Source organism: Watersipora subatra, chromosome 3 (genome assembly GCF_963576615.1).
Source record: "Watersipora subatra chromosome 3, tzWatSuba1.1, whole genome shotgun sequence".
In the NCBI taxonomy this organism is placed as follows: Eukaryota; Metazoa; Bryozoa; class Gymnolaemata; order Cheilostomatida; family Watersiporidae; genus Watersipora; species Watersipora subatra.
Genome location: NC_088710.1, coordinates 33,114,684 through 33,133,398, shown reverse-complemented (window position 1 = coordinate 33,133,398; position 18,715 = coordinate 33,114,684). Strand labels below are relative to the sequence as shown.

General features: G+C 38.4%; 1 protein-coding gene across 2 annotated transcripts in view; it reads right to left on the bottom strand.

The window, feature by feature from the left end:
- The window catches only part of LOC137391672 (ras GTPase-activating-like protein IQGAP1), an 82,731-nt gene that overhangs the window by 11,058 nt on the left and 52,958 nt on the right, over positions 1-18,715 (bottom strand). For both annotated transcript variants that reach the window (XM_068078193.1, XM_068078192.1), the window contains exons 12-26: positions 17,780-17,980; positions 16,851-16,932; positions 16,567-16,730; positions 14,669-14,744; positions 13,730-13,900; positions 12,431-12,573; positions 12,073-12,243; positions 11,131-11,214; positions 10,846-10,987; positions 10,057-10,143; positions 9,753-9,874; positions 9,136-9,273; positions 6,569-6,807; positions 5,135-5,284; positions 804-1,029 (exon numbers count right to left, since the gene is read on the bottom strand). In XM_068078193.1, coding sequence (XP_067934294.1) covers positions 804-1,029; positions 5,135-5,284; positions 6,569-6,807; positions 9,136-9,273; positions 9,753-9,874; positions 10,057-10,143; positions 10,846-10,987; positions 11,131-11,214; positions 12,073-12,243; positions 12,431-12,573; positions 13,730-13,900; positions 14,669-14,744; positions 16,567-16,730; positions 16,851-16,932; positions 17,780-17,980 — 2,196 coding nt within the window. The remainder of the gene's footprint in view (positions 1-803; positions 1,030-5,134; positions 5,285-6,568; positions 6,808-9,135; positions 9,274-9,752; positions 9,875-10,056; positions 10,144-10,845; positions 10,988-11,130; positions 11,215-12,072; positions 12,244-12,430; positions 12,574-13,729; positions 13,901-14,668; positions 14,745-16,566; positions 16,731-16,850; positions 16,933-17,779; positions 17,981-18,715) is intronic.

Sequence of the window (18,715 nt, the reverse complement as noted above, 5' to 3'; positions counted from 1 at the left end):
TTTATTGGCCTTTCAATTCACGTGAGAACATCACGTGACAAGACGATAACCAAACTGTAATGAATACGTCAGAGAAATAAACAGATTCCAATCTACGGCGGCTTTTCGTTTTTGAGCTTTTAAGAGCTTTTAATCACGTTTCCACATATTTGGCACCTACAACACAACAGAGTAAGACATGGTGAATCTTTTGATAACAAATAACTGTAATGTGAATTTTGTTGCAAGTCAACCTTCAACAGTTTTACCGCATCTCATGATCACACTACATCGTCATGGTTACCAAAAATGGCAAATAATTATTACGCAATATCAAAGCAGATTTTACAAATAACCAAAAAGTTATCCATCTGTTATCTGTTTCCTATCCATTAGTTTAATAACCAAAAGAACATTGATTTTCCCACTAATCGGGACCAGCTCTCCCAGCGAGAGGTGAAAACTCTCAAAATAGAAACAAATTAAACTCATATTTGATAATCACTTACTTTTGTTCTCACGTGCAAGAGACAATATTGAGAGTCATAAATGTATAATAGGCATAATGAAGGGTTTGCATTTGCAAACCCTTCATTTCAAATGCAATTCCAATTTCATAGCAAATGCATTTACAAAGCATTTGCTAATTTGCCATTTCCAAACATTCCGGAGGGGCTCTACGTATTAAAAGTACAAGAGCGCTGCTTTTCTCAGGCACAGAGATATAACAATTGTAACTCATCCTACGCGGAGCCGCAGAGATCCGCCGTGAGATAATTTGGGGCACCGGTCAGACAGACAGACAGGATATGGGTTTGACTAACCTTGAGCACATCTTTCTCGCTGGCCTCCGGAAACTTCTTGGTGAGTGAGTCATACATGACCTTAGCAATACAACGCATGCCGTATGGAATCTGGTCAAGGGAGGAAAGGATGAGTGAGAGAAATTTATCGCTCCAGACACGTAGCTGTTGTATGCTCTCTTCCATCAGCTGCTGTACACCCTCATGTTTGAGGGCCTCTTCATTCGTCACATCATAAGGAAGACCACTGTAATAGACCAGCGTTGATACATCATATGGAGACCACTGTAATAGACCAGTGTTGGCACTACATACAGGAGACCACTGTAATAGACCAGTGTTGGCACTGCATACAGGAGACCACTGTAATACACCAGTGTTGGCACTACATATAGGAAACTACTGTAATGCACCAGGGTTGGCACTACATATGGGAAATCACTGTAATACACCAGTGTTGGCCCGACATACAGGAGACCACTGTAATACACCAGTGTTGGCACTACATACAGAAAACCATTGTAATACACCAGTATTGGCACTATATACAGGAGACCACTGTAATACAACAGTGCTGACACTACATACGGGAGACCGTTGTAATACACCAGTGTTGGCACTACATACTGGAGACCACTGTAATACACAAGTGTCACTAACCTCTAGCTATGTAGAAATTATGACTTGTAATAATTGGATTACGTACTTGGAAAAGTATTTTTTCTTTTCATTCTAGCCACTATTAAAATACTGCAGTCAACTCATTGTGCAGCATTCCACAGCAATTAGTTTAGCTTATATGAATACGTGCTCTAAACAATATCCTAATATTTATTTGTGGAAAGATAAGGGGTTTCCCACTACCACAAGTTCAGCTATCGAGGTTTCACATCACATTCGTGCAGTTACAACCCTTCCCATACGTTTAGGTCAAGATCTGTAGACCTAAATATCAAGCAGAGTGTCACATATAACTGAGAGTTATTAGTAGCAGTGACTAATCACATACAACTGAGAGTTATTAGTAGCAGTGACTAACATTGATAACACATCCTATCACCAAACAAATGAGCTTTTTACAGTATAGCCTAATGCAATCAAAGGGATATTTACAACATATATAAAAAGAATTCTGGCCGCCTGAGAAATACACTACATACACTCAGTGAAATGAAAAACCATAAAAACATTTGTTACCTGCTATTTAAAAGCTTCTTTAGCAAATTCAGGAAGCAGTTCACTGAACAGGCTGTGAATATACCAAGATATTGCGGTAGAAAATACCAAAATTAAAAGTCAAGCTTTTTACCCTTTAACATCTGGAAAAGATCGGACAACTCCATATTCTATATACATGTTCTATCCCAGTTTTTCGAATAAATGTTTGACCCTACATGTATAATCTAGAAATCATTTAGTCGGAGTGTAGGTGAACAGGTCGGGGACCCTAGCAACAGCTGACCTAGAAAGTAAACTATAATAAAACAAAAAAATTAGAGGAGGACTGGATTGCAGTAATTAGCAAATTGGGAGATCGAATGATAATTTTGTGTAATTTCAACCAAATACCAGGTTTTATCAACATTTGTAAGTCATAAAAATGAACAGAAAGATTTGCGATCTTTGCAAAATATCGACTGGGCACATGACACTATATAATTACTATTAGCTTATCAATATTATATTACAAACTATAATCCCACGACCACACGAGCGGAGCGGAAGTGTGGGAGTTTTATGATAAATGCATGCGCACACAACTTACGAAAATTATTCATCAACAATGAGACGAACCCTCGTCAAGAAATTTCATCAAAAAATTTAAGCATCGGAATTTAAAGTCGTTAAAGTATAATAACGATACAAAACACATTTAAACCTATTTAAATATGTTACCAAGTCTTTGTAAACCAACGATAATATCTTATAACTTACCCATCTGATCGGATTATACACAAATAGACAGATTAATTTGAACGAAAATTGCCACAAAAAGCTTGAAAAGCTCGGTTTAATAAAAGTTAAGACCGAAAATTGAAACGCCAATAAAGCCGTGCGACCGATTGTAGAACTATTTAGCAGTGCGCATTTCACGATAAAACCGTGCTCATTTCATCAGTCTATGGCATTTTTCACTTGTAATCGAATTTATTCGAAGGTTTCTGTAATAAACGTAGACCGTTTGAAGCGTAGACCGATTTACAGGTACGAAATTGTGGTACACAGTTTATCAGCCTGTGTTTTTTGTCCAATCACCGAAGGTTTCATTATTTGAAACGTTAACCAAAATTCTTTACAACTTATGTACAAGCTAAGGCCGAACTACAACGCCCCTTCATGACGAAAACATTTTTTATTTTTTGCTACAGTTTTATACGCGTGAATACTCTTATTCGCTTTCTGTTAAAGATCTGGTTATTTTAATAATATCAGTGCATTTTACTTATAATATTGGCCAACATTGCATTTCTCCTATTGCAAGGGAGAGATATAAACGTGTAATATTTTCCTTTCATTGTTGTTGTTTGTCATGACCAAACACTTTTTAAATAAATTTTCTAAAAACCTATATAAATACCACTTCTCGATATTGCTACCTATTACGTTTTGAAATGTAATCAAAATTGTGTATTGTTTTTCTATTATTACTATATTAATAAAATTGATTATTCTAAGAATATCAGTGCATTTTACTTCTAATATTGGCCAATATTGCATTTCTCCTATTGCAGGGGGAAAATATAAACATCTTTTCCATTCATTATTGCTTATTGTTGTATATAATAACACCCACACCCAGTACATTACAGCTACCATTGCAGTTATCCTATTGCACTGCAGAGCCATTTGATTGCTAATATTGCATTTCTCAACCATCAGTACCCTTTATTTTTTTGCCAGTATCTCTGGCCATCTCTTTGGTCGTGGGCTGTATGACAGTGGAATTTCTAGTTACTACTATTATTATTATTAGCTGCGACACTATATAATTATGTTGAGATTGCTCATTCTTAGAACTAGATTATCTAAAAATTGGCCATTCAAAATCCTCACTTACAAAACTGATAATATGTTATAATAATATGTTAAAATAGTATGTTATAATAATATTTTATAATAATATGTTATAATAATATTTTATAATACGTTATAATCTCTATAAGTTGATAGAGATAGGTTTCAAGGAAATTACTGCAAAATGAATAGCAAGCTTTTATGAACAAATTTGCAAATTTCCTACTTATGTGAAGGAAGAATTTCCTACTTATGTGAAGGAAGAATTTCCTACTTATGTGAAGGAAGAATTTCTTGCCAACTCCACCAGATGAGAGAAACGAGCTGATTGGTGTAATTCTATAACAGCTGACCGAAACTTGGTGAGGATTGCATAAATACAGTGTAGAGGTTTTGGTTATTTGTTAAATCTGCTTTGGTATTGTGTAATAATTATCTGCCATTTTCGGTAACCATGACGATGTAGCGTGACCATGAGATGCGGTAAAACTGTAAAGAACAGCAGCCAAAAAAAGTGTGTTTTGTCTTGCATTCTGCATTGCCTAACCGTCGGTGTTGACATCGTAACTTGTAAGTCTGTGTTTTGGAAAAAATAAACCCCTCATATCAAAGCTTGGAGCTTGCGTCGCAAGTGTTTTTGTCTCAAAAACTGGTTTTTTGTTTTTCCAACATCAAAATCATTACTCAAAAACGAAATATCCATATTATGTTGGTATAAAAATTTTTTATTTTTAAATGCTGTCAGTTAACCTTCAAACGAGACCTATTTGACTAGAACAAAACACAAATGAAGGATTGCTTCCCCTTGTCAGAGATGGTGTTACATCCCCCAGCAGGCTGTTTGTCACATATTACAGCGTATTTCCAGTGTTAAGAGTGAGAGCTTTAAGCTTGATTCAGACAGAGTTTGGGAAGAGCTATGCTCCAGACATGCTATGACAGAAATTAAAGCTGCTCCACCACAACGATGTCTATAGTGAATGGTGACACGCACTGACAGGTGCTGTCATATTTCATGAGATATTAGTAGATATTAGTAAGAGTTTGTTTGAGGGTATACTGCCCTCAGCCAAGCATTAATACTCGTCTATCGATCCTTGTTCGTAACACACATTCCTGATACATAGAACACAGAGAATTACGTTACCGCTTGTTTCTACTCTCTTTACTGCAAAGAGCCCAACTGTCAGCCAACACACGACAAGACGACAAAAACCCGGCAGGGCAGTAACCCAGCATGCAATGCAGTGCGGAGAAAAAAGAGGAAGGCAAGAAAAGGAAAGTTGCGCAGGACAAAAGAAGAGGACATCGAATAGTGAAGTGAAAAAAGTTCCTACCTAGAAACACCAGTCTCCGTTTCCTGTTGGTTGACCCAGCTCTTGTAGACTTCGATAGGGTTGGTGTTGATTTTGACTGACTTGTCATCAAGTAGAGAGGTTACGAGAGGGTTAAGCATATCACGGAGGTAACTGCGGCCACGGGCATTCCTGCAACATGTGACATTAGCGTATGTACTCTTCAGAAATCCTTGGTCTAGTATTTGATGAAGTCTTGGAGCGCAGTCAACAGTCATTGATATTGTAAAATGATAAGTTTTCTGCCCTTTACATCAATCAATATATTTCATGAGAGACTCTTAGCAAATTTGTTTTCAAAACTCAAGCAACGCGTAAAAATGTGTGTGAAGTATTTGAAGGCTAAGTTCGATGTGCACATATGAAATCCATAGACTGGTCATGGTTTCACTTGGCTTGAAATTTGTTAGCAATTATCTCTTCACTCTCAGCATATTCCAATAGGATGTTTTACTCAATAACATCCAAGTAAGCCTCGGTCAAAAAGCTACCAATCATTAACAATGCAAACCTTTGATGGGTACTTGGCTAGGCTAAATTTAATAGAGCAGTTACTGGAGAAGGTTAAGGTTGATACAGTTGCTGAATTGAATAGAGCATAGATGGTACTAGGGTAGCGATGACACTAGAGTATCGATGAGACTAGGGTAGCGATGAAACTACGGTAGCGATGAGACTAGGGTAGCGATGAGACTAGGGTAGCGATGAGATTAGGGTAACGATGAGACTAGGGTAACGATGAGACTAGGGTAACGAAGAGACTAGGGTAACGATGAGACTAGGGTAACGATGAGACTAGGGTAACGATGAGACTAGGGTAACGATGAGACTAAGGTAACGATGAGACTAGGACATCGATGAAATTAGGGTATCGATGAGACTAGGGTATCGATGAGACTAGGGTAACGATGAGACTAGAGTAACGATGAGACTAGGGTAATGATGACACTAGGGTAACAATGAGACTAGGGTAGCGATGAGACTAGGGTAGCGATGAGACTAGGGTAGCGATGAGACTAGGGTAGCAATGAAACAAGGGTAGCGATGAAACAAGGGTAGCGATGAAACTAGGGTAGCGATGAGACTAGGGTATCGATGAAACTAGGGTATCGACGAGACTAGGGTAATGATGAGACTAGGGTAACGATGAGACTAGAGTAACGATGAGACTAGGGTAATGATGACACTAGGGTAACGATGAGACTAGGGTAGCGATGAGACTAGGGTAGCGATGAGACTAGGGTAGCAATGAAACAAGGGTAGCGATGAAACTAGGGTAGCGATGAAACTAGGGCAGCGATGAGACTAGGGTAGCGATGAAACAAGGGTAGCGATGAAACTAGGGTAGTGATGAGACAAGGGTAGCAATGAGACTAGGGTATCGATGAAACTAGGGTAGCATGAGGAACAACCCACCTGTGAAAGTCCACGACCATTTTTATAGCGAGAGGATTGCCTGTCACGATGTCTGCCATGTTGTCCACTCTTTCAAGAATCTCATGCTCGAGTGAAGTGGAGAAGAGCTTGAGGAGGAGGTACTCTTCTCTTGGGTTGGAGGCATAATTGTAGAGTGTGAGGATAACAGATTCAATGAACTTTGTGCTCTGTTGCTGAGGCATGACTAGAATAAGCCTAGCGAGGTACTGCGGGTCGACCTGAATAAACAACATCTCATCAATGCAAATGGACGGCTATACGGAGGTAGTTATACACAGTAGTTAAACACAGTTATACACAGTTAGTTATACACAGTTGGTCAGAAGGTTTGTCACAGGACGCTGTGAACAACAATTCTGAAAAGTATTTTATCAAATGCAATCAATCTGTTATCATTCAAGCTATTTTTGTTGAATTCTCTCACAATTTCAAAGTCAGTGAAGAAACAACATGAATGAAGAGATAGTGAGGGCAACTACATGTATGTTAATGTTGTCCTGTTTAAAACCTCATTGTCTTCCCTGCAAAGGACTATCTTGAAAGGGCCATCTGTCAACATCCAAGACTCTGCCTCAGACTAGAGGCGGCTACGCTGTGAGAATACGAGTTCTTAATAATTTAAAGTCTATTCTTGTACATACAAGCAGGTTCCCTGATCCTGGACCATATTAACAACTCAATCTACTGTGAAAGTACTTAGGGTAGCACAACTCCTTTCGACCTCAATATCATATTGAAGCCCTTAATTGTAGAACTCAATAGAAAGTACTGACATTAGATGAAGTAAATAATTTTTTTTATAGAAGTGATGTCTCAGAGGTTACTGAAGAAACAATGACTACACCGAGTCTGATAGAGTGTGTATATTTGTTATGTACACAGAGTCTGATAGAGTGTATATTTGTTATGTACACTGAGTCTGATAGAGTGTGTATATTTGTTATGTACACCGAGTCTGATAGAGTGTATATTTGTTATGTACACCGAGTCTGATAGAGTGTATATTTGTTATGTACACTGAGTCTGATAGAGTGTGTATATTTGTTATGTACACTGAGTCTGATAGAGTGTATATTTGTTATGTACACTGAGTCTGATAGAGAGTGTATATATGTTATGTACACTGAGTCTGATTGAGAGTGTATATTTGTTATGTACACTGAGTCTGATAGAGAGTGTATATTTGTTATGTACACTGAGTCTGATAGAGAGTGTATATTTGTTATGTACACTGAGTCTCATCGAGTGTGTATATTTGTTATGAATAGAAAAACAATTAGTTTTAGTGTAAAGCTCTTGTTGCTGAGGAGGAGAAACTTTCTAGCTTTGTCTTCTAGCTAGTGTCTAATCTAAACCCTTCGTTACCACAAATGTCAATCAGTGTGTCATTAGACACTAGTGTTCTGTATGTAGCCATTTTTCATTTCTCCATCAGTCAGAAGTGCCCGCAGTCTTTCAACGATATCTCAAGAACTAACAATCCTTTCTACTTCAAACTTCGAAATTACACTGAAAACGTAATACGCGCAAGGTGACAAAATTTCGTAGTCTTATGCAAACCAAAAGTGCAAAGCAAAGCTATGCAGCTGAGTTAACTCAAACGTAGTATCAGGTTGGAAAACAACTCCCGAATATTCCTGGTCCAGGCTGCTTCAGTGTTAAGTTAAGACAAGAGAGTGATCATAGCAATAGCCAGTAACCCCTCAGAGGCAACCTACTGCTTCAGATTTTCCAGCTGTGATTCCCGCGAGTTAAAAGAGATGGAAATATTTTAATCTCCATACATTTTCTACCATTCAGTTTACAAATTTTAGACTATCTCCGCAGATAAATAAGTTTAGAATATCTCCGCAGATAAATAAGTTTAGACTATATCCGCTGGTAAATAAGTTTAGACTATATCCGCAGGTAAATAAGTTTAGACTATCTCCGCAGGTAAATAAGTTTAGACTATCTCCGAAGGTAAATAAGTTTAGACTATCTCCGCAGGTAAAAAAGTTTAGACTATCTCCGCAGGTAAATAGGTTTAGACTATCCGCAGGTAAATAAGTTTAGACTATCTCCGCAGGTAAATAAGTTTAGACTATCTCCGCAGGTAAATAAGTTTAGACTATATCCGCAGGTAAAAAAGTTTAGACTATCTCCGCAGGTAAATAAGTTTAGACTATCCGCAGGTAAATAAGTTTAGACTATCTCCGCAGGTAAATAAGTTTAGACTATCTCCGCAGGTAAATAAGTTTAGACTATCTCCACAAGAGATTAAGCTTAGACTATCTCCGCAGGTAAATAAGTTTAGACTATCTCCGCAGGTAAATAAGTTTAGACTATCTCCGCAGGTAAATAAGTTTAGACTATCTCCGCAGGTAAATAAGTTTAGACTATCCCACAGGTAAATAAGTTAAAACTATCTCCGCAGGTAAATAAGTTTAGACTATCTCCACAGGTAAACAAGTTTAGACTATCTCTACAGGTAAATAATTTTAGACTATCTCCGCAGGTGAATAAGTCTAGACTATCTAGAGCCGGTTAACAGCACGTGTCTCTACCTGGAGCTGGTAGAAGAGATGTTGGTAAGCACTGAGGCGTTCTTGGCTCTCCTTGTTCAGGCTGGTTAGGCCCCGTCCCACAGAGTAGGAGGACTCCTGTTCTGTCTTAGATAACTTTCCTTCATGGGCAACAACTTCCTGTTCACAACAAGAACTTATAAGCATGGCTATGAAGAACACCACCTCTGGTGAAAACAAGAAAGCTTAAATGGAGGTTAAAGGTTTTGACAACTTGCGCTGGCAGCTATTACACCAAGAGACACCGACAGCCAAGAAATCAACTCATGTCTGTCCCCAACAGCTGATAGATTGTGTTGAGCTACAACTTTAGTAGCTGCAATGATGAGTAACTTACCTCTAAACTGAGTGACATCAAAAGTAACCTACCTCTAAACTGAGTGACACCAAAATTAACCTACCTCTAAACTGAGTGATAAAGAATGTGACCTACCTACAACCTGAGTGACACCAAATGTAACTTACATGCACCTCTAACCTGAGTGACACCAAGAGTAACATACCTCTAAACTAAGTGACGCCAAGTGTAACTTACCTCTAACCTGAGTGATATTAAGTGTAACTTACCTCGAACCTGAGTTACAACAAATATAACTTACCTCCAGTGTTATCCGGTTCTTGACCAGTAAGCCAATCTTAATATCCATACTATTTGCATCCTTCTCCAGCTGCTGGTTGTTTCTGATGGCAGCAACCACTTGCTGTCGTTGCTTCTGCAGCTCTGTAGCAGACATGTAGAGTAATATAATCTATACCACCTGCATGCTCAAAATAAGTTCTTTTAAAAGCAAGGATGACTGGAGGTAAGCGAACCATAAATTCATCAAACTGCTTCAAGTATAGCGCAAATGAATATTCTGTAAGGAAAAATAGAGGCATTGGAGCGAATCAAACGAGACATACCGATCTCTTCGGCGTAGTCTGTGTCACTCTGGTCCAACAGATGGGCAAACTTTCTTACAGCGTTGAGAGCAGGGTTCTCAGCATACACTGAAATGTAGAATAAGATTAGCTGGCCAGTAAGTTTGAGGCTCCTATCACTGCACAACTAATAAAATTAGCTCCATATGAAACCAAGGACAGTATCGACGCATTCACAGTATTAAAGGAGAAACGACTTCATTTTAATTTAGTGTTAATTTTTCATATAATGATGTTATAACTAGCGTTAGCCTGAGTACAAGCAGTCGAGACCCTTTATATCTGATTTTGATATAGAACCTTGTCTATGATTACCAACTATTAGCCGAAGCTATATTACTGGTTGAAGGGCCCATGCTTTATTAGAGAAATACAGTCTTCAGCTGGAGAATTAAAGGTATATTACTCAGTAAACTATTACTCATTAATATTCAGTTATCAATTAACAAAATATGTTAGAATATAACGTCGGTTAGTGAGTGTAGAACTCTCACTTTAGTTCAGCTAGAAACATGAGACAAGGAGGCAATGCAAACCACCGACCAAGGGCAACAAATCCAAATATAGATCAAGGTAAGCGATTCACAACACAGACCATGAGAGACACATCCAAATATAGCTCAAGGGAGGCGAACTAAAATACAGCTAAGGGAGGCAAATCCAAATTTGCCACTGACAAATCATATCAGAATGACATTTTGTCTACAGAAATTTGTTTAGTAGAAGTAACGTGAGAGATGAAGCATGTTGATGAACACAGGTTAGACTCACTCAGCGATTGGTAGTCGTCTCGAGTCTTCTTGCCCCTCCAGGCTGATTGAATCTTAACGATAAAGTCCGACTGACTCGAAAGGAAGTCGAGTCTCTCTTTGTACTTTTTTTTGGCGAGAAATGCCCTTGCCGACGATTGCATCTGTAACGTGATGTCATATAGGCTGAAGACGTTATTAACTACCTTATGCAAACTCAAATAATCATAAAGCAATAACAAAACGATAACTGTATTTTTAGGTGTGAACAGAGCTAGTCGTCTGCAGACGACATCTTGAAACACACCTTGACTATAGATTCTTCGTTAGCTTTAAACAGCGCCATTCTTTCTTCATAAGCTTTTCTCTGTTGCTTGCCTTTGACCCATGCCTGAAGACATAAATGTGACATGTGGTCACAGGTAGTTCAGAATGAGCCATAGTGACCCACAGCTTATTGCAATGCTTTCCATAGCTTTAGAGCAAAGCAAAGAACAGCCATGCTAGCCAAAGTGCATTGACCGGACATGATAACTCCACATCACACGCTTACTCCTTACGGCATGCTGACTTGACATCATACTCTGACTCAACACGCTGACATCATACATGACGCTGTCACATACTGATCCACATCACACACCGCTGACAAGCCATCCAAGAATTGAATTGGAAGACAGGAGTGGGACCAAGGACAATGCTGAGACCAGAGTCAGGAGCAGACATGCATGTGTCGATTAATTTATCTTGTGTGAACAGCAGTGCTGGGTGTAGGCCACACAGACTGCAAAAATAGTCTCAGCTCCCATGAAACTCAGCTCACTTGATATCAAACAATTTAAAGTTATGGAATTATAGCCTGAGATTCAATATTAAGTCGTATGAGAATCAAGCTATAACGGGAGTGCCTTTAATTCATGTACAGTAGTTTGAATTTTTAACTTTTCAATTATCAACTTCTTCCAACGAGACATTATGGACCAAGGCGATGAACCAAGGCAACGAACCAAGGCGATGAGCCAAGGCTATGAACCGAGGCGATGAGCCAAGGCTATGAACCGAGGCTATGAGAATACAATATATTTAAAATTATTTGAATCAGCAATGGAACAATTGTACAAGACCAAGGCATAGGCTGAAAAGCGAGCACTTACTTGGGTGGTCACATCGACGCAGTTCTAGAAAATTAAACCAATATTATTCAATTAGGAAAGCATAATGAATATAGGAGAACCTATCCAAGGTTTACCTGCAATTTCACCACTTGGGGCTCCTGGTTTTTGAGGTAGTTAAGCCTATCCTTATACTGCTTGCGCGCAGTGTAGCCCCGGAATGTAGACTGTAGCTTCACTATTTTATCAGTGTTTGAATCAAGAAAAACTTTACGATCTTCATCAGCTGTAGTCTGTCTGACTACATCCTGGAGGAAAGAGTCGTACAAAAACCTAACAAACTGAGAGAAACAGTCAAGATGCTAACAATTTATAAATGAACTACCGAAAAACTAGGAAGCAGGTAAACAATTTTTTTCAAGACCAACTGTCAGAATAGTTACCGAAAACCTTTGTCTAACCTATGCACTAATTCCCATATTTAAAAAACCATGCCTGTATCTCGGTGCGATCGAGGAGGGAGCTATCTAACTCCGTTGTGTTATCCAGAGCCCACTGATAGGTACCGCTGGATGAGTCATAGAACATCTCCGTTCCGTCAGACAGAGTAGTGCATAGCCAACCTCCACCCAAAGATCCTGCAAGTCATACCAGCCACACTTAAGGGCCATATATGACATGATACCAGGTCCATGAGAGATAGTCTGATACAACCAGCCACACTTGAAGGTCATATATGACATGATACCAGGTCCATGAGAGATAGTCTGATACGACCAGCCACACTTAAGGGCCATATATGACATGATACCAGGTCCATAAGAGATAGTTTGATACAACCAGCCACATTTAAGGGCCATATATGACATGATACCAGGTCCATAAGAGATAGTCTGATACAACCAGCCACACATAAGGGCCATATATGACATGATACCAGGTCCATGAGAGATAGTCTGATACAACCAGCCACACTAGAAGGGCCATATATGACATGATACCAGGTCCATGAGAGATAGTCTGATACAACCAGCCACACTTAAGGGCCATATATGACATGATACCAGGTCCATGAGAGATAGTCTGATACAACCAGCCACACTTAAGGACCATATATGACATGATGCCAGGTCCATGAGAGATAGTCTGATACAACCAGCCACACTTAAGGGCCATATATGACATGATGCCAGGTCCATGAGAGATAGTCTGATACAACCAGCCACACTTAAGGGTCATATATGACATGATACCAGGTCCATGAGAGATAGTCTGATACAACCAACCACACTTGAAGGTCATATATGACATGATACCAGGTCCATGAGAGATAGTCTGATTAGACACCATCAGATACGAAAAGTCTGATGGTGTCTTTTCTCATCTTTACAGACAGTGAGAAAAGACACCATCTTTTCGCACTGTCTGTAAAGATGGTGTTTACTCTAACAATCATCTTTTTGGCGATTTACCAATTTCAATCAATGCAGTAAAACGATTGGCTGACATAACTTATATCGTAAATCGACTAGCTTGGTAATTCGAACATTCTACAAATTCTTTACAAACAGTGAGAAATGTGATCACTTGCAACTACCAATAATCAGACTATTGCATTTCGTGAGTACATCTTCCGCACTTTCATAATAAATGACAGAAAATACATGTAATCTGTACATTGATTGGCTCTCACAAGTGATTGCGTTACTCCAATTGATGAGTTCATACCTATTTGAAGCAATGTCGATGATTTTCTAAAACTTTGCTTACACAAAATGATTACACAACAACTACCTGATTGAGACTTGAGAGACTTGGCTTCTCTTAGGTTGTCCAAATAAAGACTAGAGCAGTCTGACTGAACGCTCTCCAGTTCCAAATCGGCAGCAGAAAGAGCAGTATAAAGTGTGTCAGCGTCTGAGTCAGCAGCGAGAGCATCATTTACCTTCATCACTAATTTTGAGACTGCAAAAAAGCATAGACATTTAGTAGAGTGCTTCAGCAAAATAGCCTCAGATCTATGTAATAGTGTTAGCCACTTAGCAACCATTTAAAATAAGCTGCTGTATTCATAAACAGAATGCCAGCCACACACTCATGGAAAGTTGAACAAGAAACAGAAATAGGTCCTTGCTACAAGGAGTTAAGCGAGTAAACAACTCCTAATTTCTTCCTCAGTCATGTCAGACAAGGAGCAAAGAAATGTGAAGAAAAAGCCAGTTATTTGTTGATTCTCTAGCCCGCAAAATCAGATACCGCGAGCACCAACTACGCAAATTTCCTTATAACTGTTAGCATTTGCTCCACAAATAATAAATTATTAATAGTAAATGCAAAAATCAAATAATAGCCATTGATTTGGTGGGGAATTGGCACAAGTCAACAACCAATGATACATGAACATTGAAAAAGTCACCCAATCAAAATGAATGGCTCTTCTGTTTCATGTTCACTGATTGGCTGACACTGGGACTGATCATTTTAATTGAATGACTATGTGATCTCTCTCATCCGTTTTCCAGTGCTTACTGTCGCCCGATCTTTGTCTTGCCCCTAATTAATTACAAAGTAGTTAAACGTATAACAAAGGCTTTTGATTTGAGCTTTGAGTTTATAATCACCCTTCAAAAACTGCTCTTTTTGCAATAACACTTTGACAAGAGTGCAATGAGCAGAGTCTAACAGATAAAAACTTTTGTAACATTAAACATAAAAATACACCTAGTGTCGTACCTTCTAGCGCTTGCATAGCCTGTGCATTGGCCAAGTCCACTGTAGCCTGAATCTCATTCCAGGTTAGTGACTGCCCCTGAAATAGCCAGCTGAGTAGGAGCACACGCACAATATGGAAAGGAAGTCGTGAGTAAAGGTACTGAAGCTACATAAAAGTACTCTATAACCGTTAAAAGTCCTGAGAGAAGCAGATGAGGATGACACATCCTTCTCATGCTAGGAGTAGTAGGGATCTGCTACACAGCAGCGAAACTGCTAAATGCTGCCTAACGATTTTAGAAGATCACTAACAACCCGTCCACTTAACAACTAAATGTTTGCCCTGATACCACAAAGAAACAGGGATTCAGTTGCTAAGTGAATGCTGAAACAAAATACTTTTTTGCTAACGGAAAGATAGATTGGCCTTCTACATTCTATTTAGCTGATAAAGTTGTAAAACTCACACTAAATTATCACTGGTCAAGACCAAACTTATAGATCAACAATATTACTCAAAAAACCAAAACAGTGAGCACGTGTTCAGAGGTTGACATTGGTAAGCGGGTGTCCTTCCAGAGTACTTTAAATTTCTGTGTCTCTCAATAATAGCTTAGGACAGTTTACAAATTTGATAATAGCTAACCATATTTAACACAATCACAGAAAGATGATTGGGCAGTAGAGTGATGATGTCATAAGTGGAGTGATGATGTCATAAAGTAACAAAGCAAATGCATTCAAGAGGTAAATAAAATGAAGATGGTTAGTAATTTGTGGTGTAGTGAATTGTGTTTTTCTCATTGCAGCAAATAAGCTGAAAAAACTTTTGCTTCAGAAACTGTTGATTAAAATGCAAGGAGTTTGTATTTTCTTCTTTATAATTCTATCTATGTTCAAATTTAGCTTTAGCGAATACAGTGGAACCTCCAATTACAAAAGACTCTACATAGAAAACTTTCAATTTACCAAACATCTTTTGGTAGAAATTTTGCTTCACCTACAAAAAATATTTCTAGATACGAAAGGCTTTGAGTATTTGGACTCGTTTGGTTGTTTCGTGTTTTGCCCAGTTTGCTTCCCATGGTTACAACTGAGAGCATGTCTCACTCAGTGTTATTTGCTAGCAGAAGTCGGTAAACAAAAAGCTTTTTGTTATCGCCTGTTCTACAATTTGGAGTTATCATATATCACGTAGAGTGTAGGACAACTTTCAACCCTAGCCATTCAAATTCTGTGCTTTTGAGTGCTGACATAGTTTTCTAGTTTGCACCAATGTGAACAAATCTATGTACTTAAGTTTTTAAAAAACATTTATTCTAAGCAAAAAAAAAACTAAGACAACCCGTATTCCCTTCCACTGACCGTCATCCTCCCAATCTCCGTGGTCTTCGTTTAGCCCCGTCTCGACAGTTGCAGGTAAACAGACAAAAATACCCTTCGTAATTTTTATTTCTATGTTCTTTCTTCTTTCCATGTGTAATTCTTCTATTTATTACACAATATTATAATTAAAACATGTATTTGTTACGGGTTTTAGCCATTACATGTATTTATACAAATTTTATAATTTATACAAATTTTATATCCGAGTTTCATGGAAGCTTGGAACAGATTAGGACATTTATACGGTAAAATGGGTTTCTACTAACAAAACTTTCTATTTACAAAATGATTTTTGGAAGGAATTAATTTCCTAAGTAGAGGTTTCCCTGTATATGACTTGATTTCTGATGATACTTTTATTCTACTCGAGTTTGGAAACATTAAATCTGACATAAAAAACCAATCTCATTCGGAGAAACCAGCAAGTGTGATTAAGGTAAACAAAATCAAAACTTGAAATTATTTCAAAAAAAGCAGACAATTCTTCACTTTTGTCATCCAAACCAAAGGAAATGGAAAGGCAGCCCACAAACCTCAGGATTGTTGCCTCTAGAGCGTTTCAAGGAGTTAAAATAGTGGGCCATCTGCTCAGGGTAGACATTCTCAAAGCCTGATTCAGCTGCTGTGAGCAGCTCAAAGAGAGCGGCAGCATCGGCCGAAGAGAGGGCATCGTTTATCTGCTCGACTATCTCACAACCTGCAGACAACAATTACACTAGAGAGTTATCCATCACACGCCGCACCTACTATGTACGGACTTCAAGTCTCCTGACAAGCAAACGATGAAATACGTAAAGCTGGTTGGTCTTTTACTTACGAGCATACTCAGCTCTTTTGCAATCGTTTGCCGTATCCACCGCCTCCTGTAGCTCAGAATGTGTCAGAAGGGGATTCTCCAACTACAAGTAACAGAGAGAATTGTTCCTTGTTCAGCTTACAACTGAACTCGGAGTCCAGAGGTAATGATCTGTCGAAAGGCACTTGTACATCACAAGGTCAAAAAAGATCTGATAAGATAAAGAATTACAGCCTCCTTTTGACTCCCTTCTCCCTCTATTTCTCTCTACCCGATTCCTCACTCACTATTTCTCTCCGCCCGCACTATCTACAGTGCCGATCGTAATTCTGGGACCCCCTAGTAATTAATTTCTTATTCCTTTTCATTCATGACAAACTCATTTTCTTTTTTTATCTCAGACCATACATACTATACACACGTGAGAAGCAAGTTTTGTAAACGCTCTGTCTGCCACTAAAAGTATTCTCAAGAAGTATAATCTATTTATCTTATCCTGTGATTTACAACGATGGCTGACTAATTATTCAGGCTGATACTCCAAAGGCCACCAATTTACTTTCATAGCGCTATATGTATATACGTATATACAAAAACCATGTTGAATTCGGTTGACGAATATACACTTGGGTTTCATTGCATTTTTGTCATAATGTGCAGATACGACCATGAAGCAAGTTAACAAGGCAAACATCAGTTGATACTTAATAATATTCATCTACAAAACATCCTTAGCTTTCCGGTGATGAGAATATTGTTATAATCCATCTAATGAATACTTAACATATCATAATAAATATTATGAATTAATAATAAATAATGTTTTTATTTGAAGTCATTATCATCACTACTGTAGGTCTAGACTAGCAAGTTGACAACATGGCAGCATCCACCAGTCTCTGCCTATATGAGGTACGATCTTGATTTAGCTTATGGTTTTTAATTATTACCTCCAGTTTGTTGTCAAGGGCCGTGCTGAGGTCGTCTTGGTAAAGAGCAATGTTCTCAGGCTCAACTGCCACCAGGTGGACATTTTCGTTATGAAGTGCCTCAAGGAGATCCTCAGGTGAGAGTCGAATAGACTCGTTGACGGTAGCGACTGCGCTCAGCACCTGCACGCCTCCATACACCTCTTCGTATACCAACTCGGACTAAACAGAAGGTTGACATAGTTGTTAGTTATATAAAAATATTTCTCAAAATAAGAATTTTCGGTGAACTGTTTCTTCCCGAAACAAGAAAAATACCTTGAATTTAGTGCTAGGTTGCTGTCATCATTTCAGACAGACTCTCTGCCTAGCTGATAACAACTTATAGCTAGGAGCTAAGGTGGAACCATAAATCGTTAGACAATTTTACAACCAGTTTATTAACAGTATAACAAACATCTCTTCAGCAAAATTAAAAACTAGAAACTTTCTTTTTATTATAATTATCAATTGAAAAAGAGAGCACAGCTTGTTAAATTGTATCTTACCATAGTTTGATGAACTTCTCTCACTGCCTTCTTATACAAACGTAATTCTAATAGATGCCATTTCTAAGCAGACAAAATTACTGAATATTCTAAAGTGCGTGTCCTCTGGCTTAACAGTATATCCTACTTGACATTTTACTCTCACCTCATATTCCAGTTTTACTGCCTTCTCCGGCCTTAAGACACGCGTAGCGTATGTTGAACACTCTTACGCTTCACAGTAGCTTTTCCAAACTAGAATTGATCTTATATCTTTGAAGATTGAAATTGTTCAGCAATGTCTCTAGCTGGTGCACCAACAATTGGAAACAGAAAATCATTTACCCAGAGAACTTGTATAAGCCTTTGAAACTCATTTTTGGAAGAACAGGAAGAGCATAAGACAGCAAACTAGAGAAATATGTCCTTA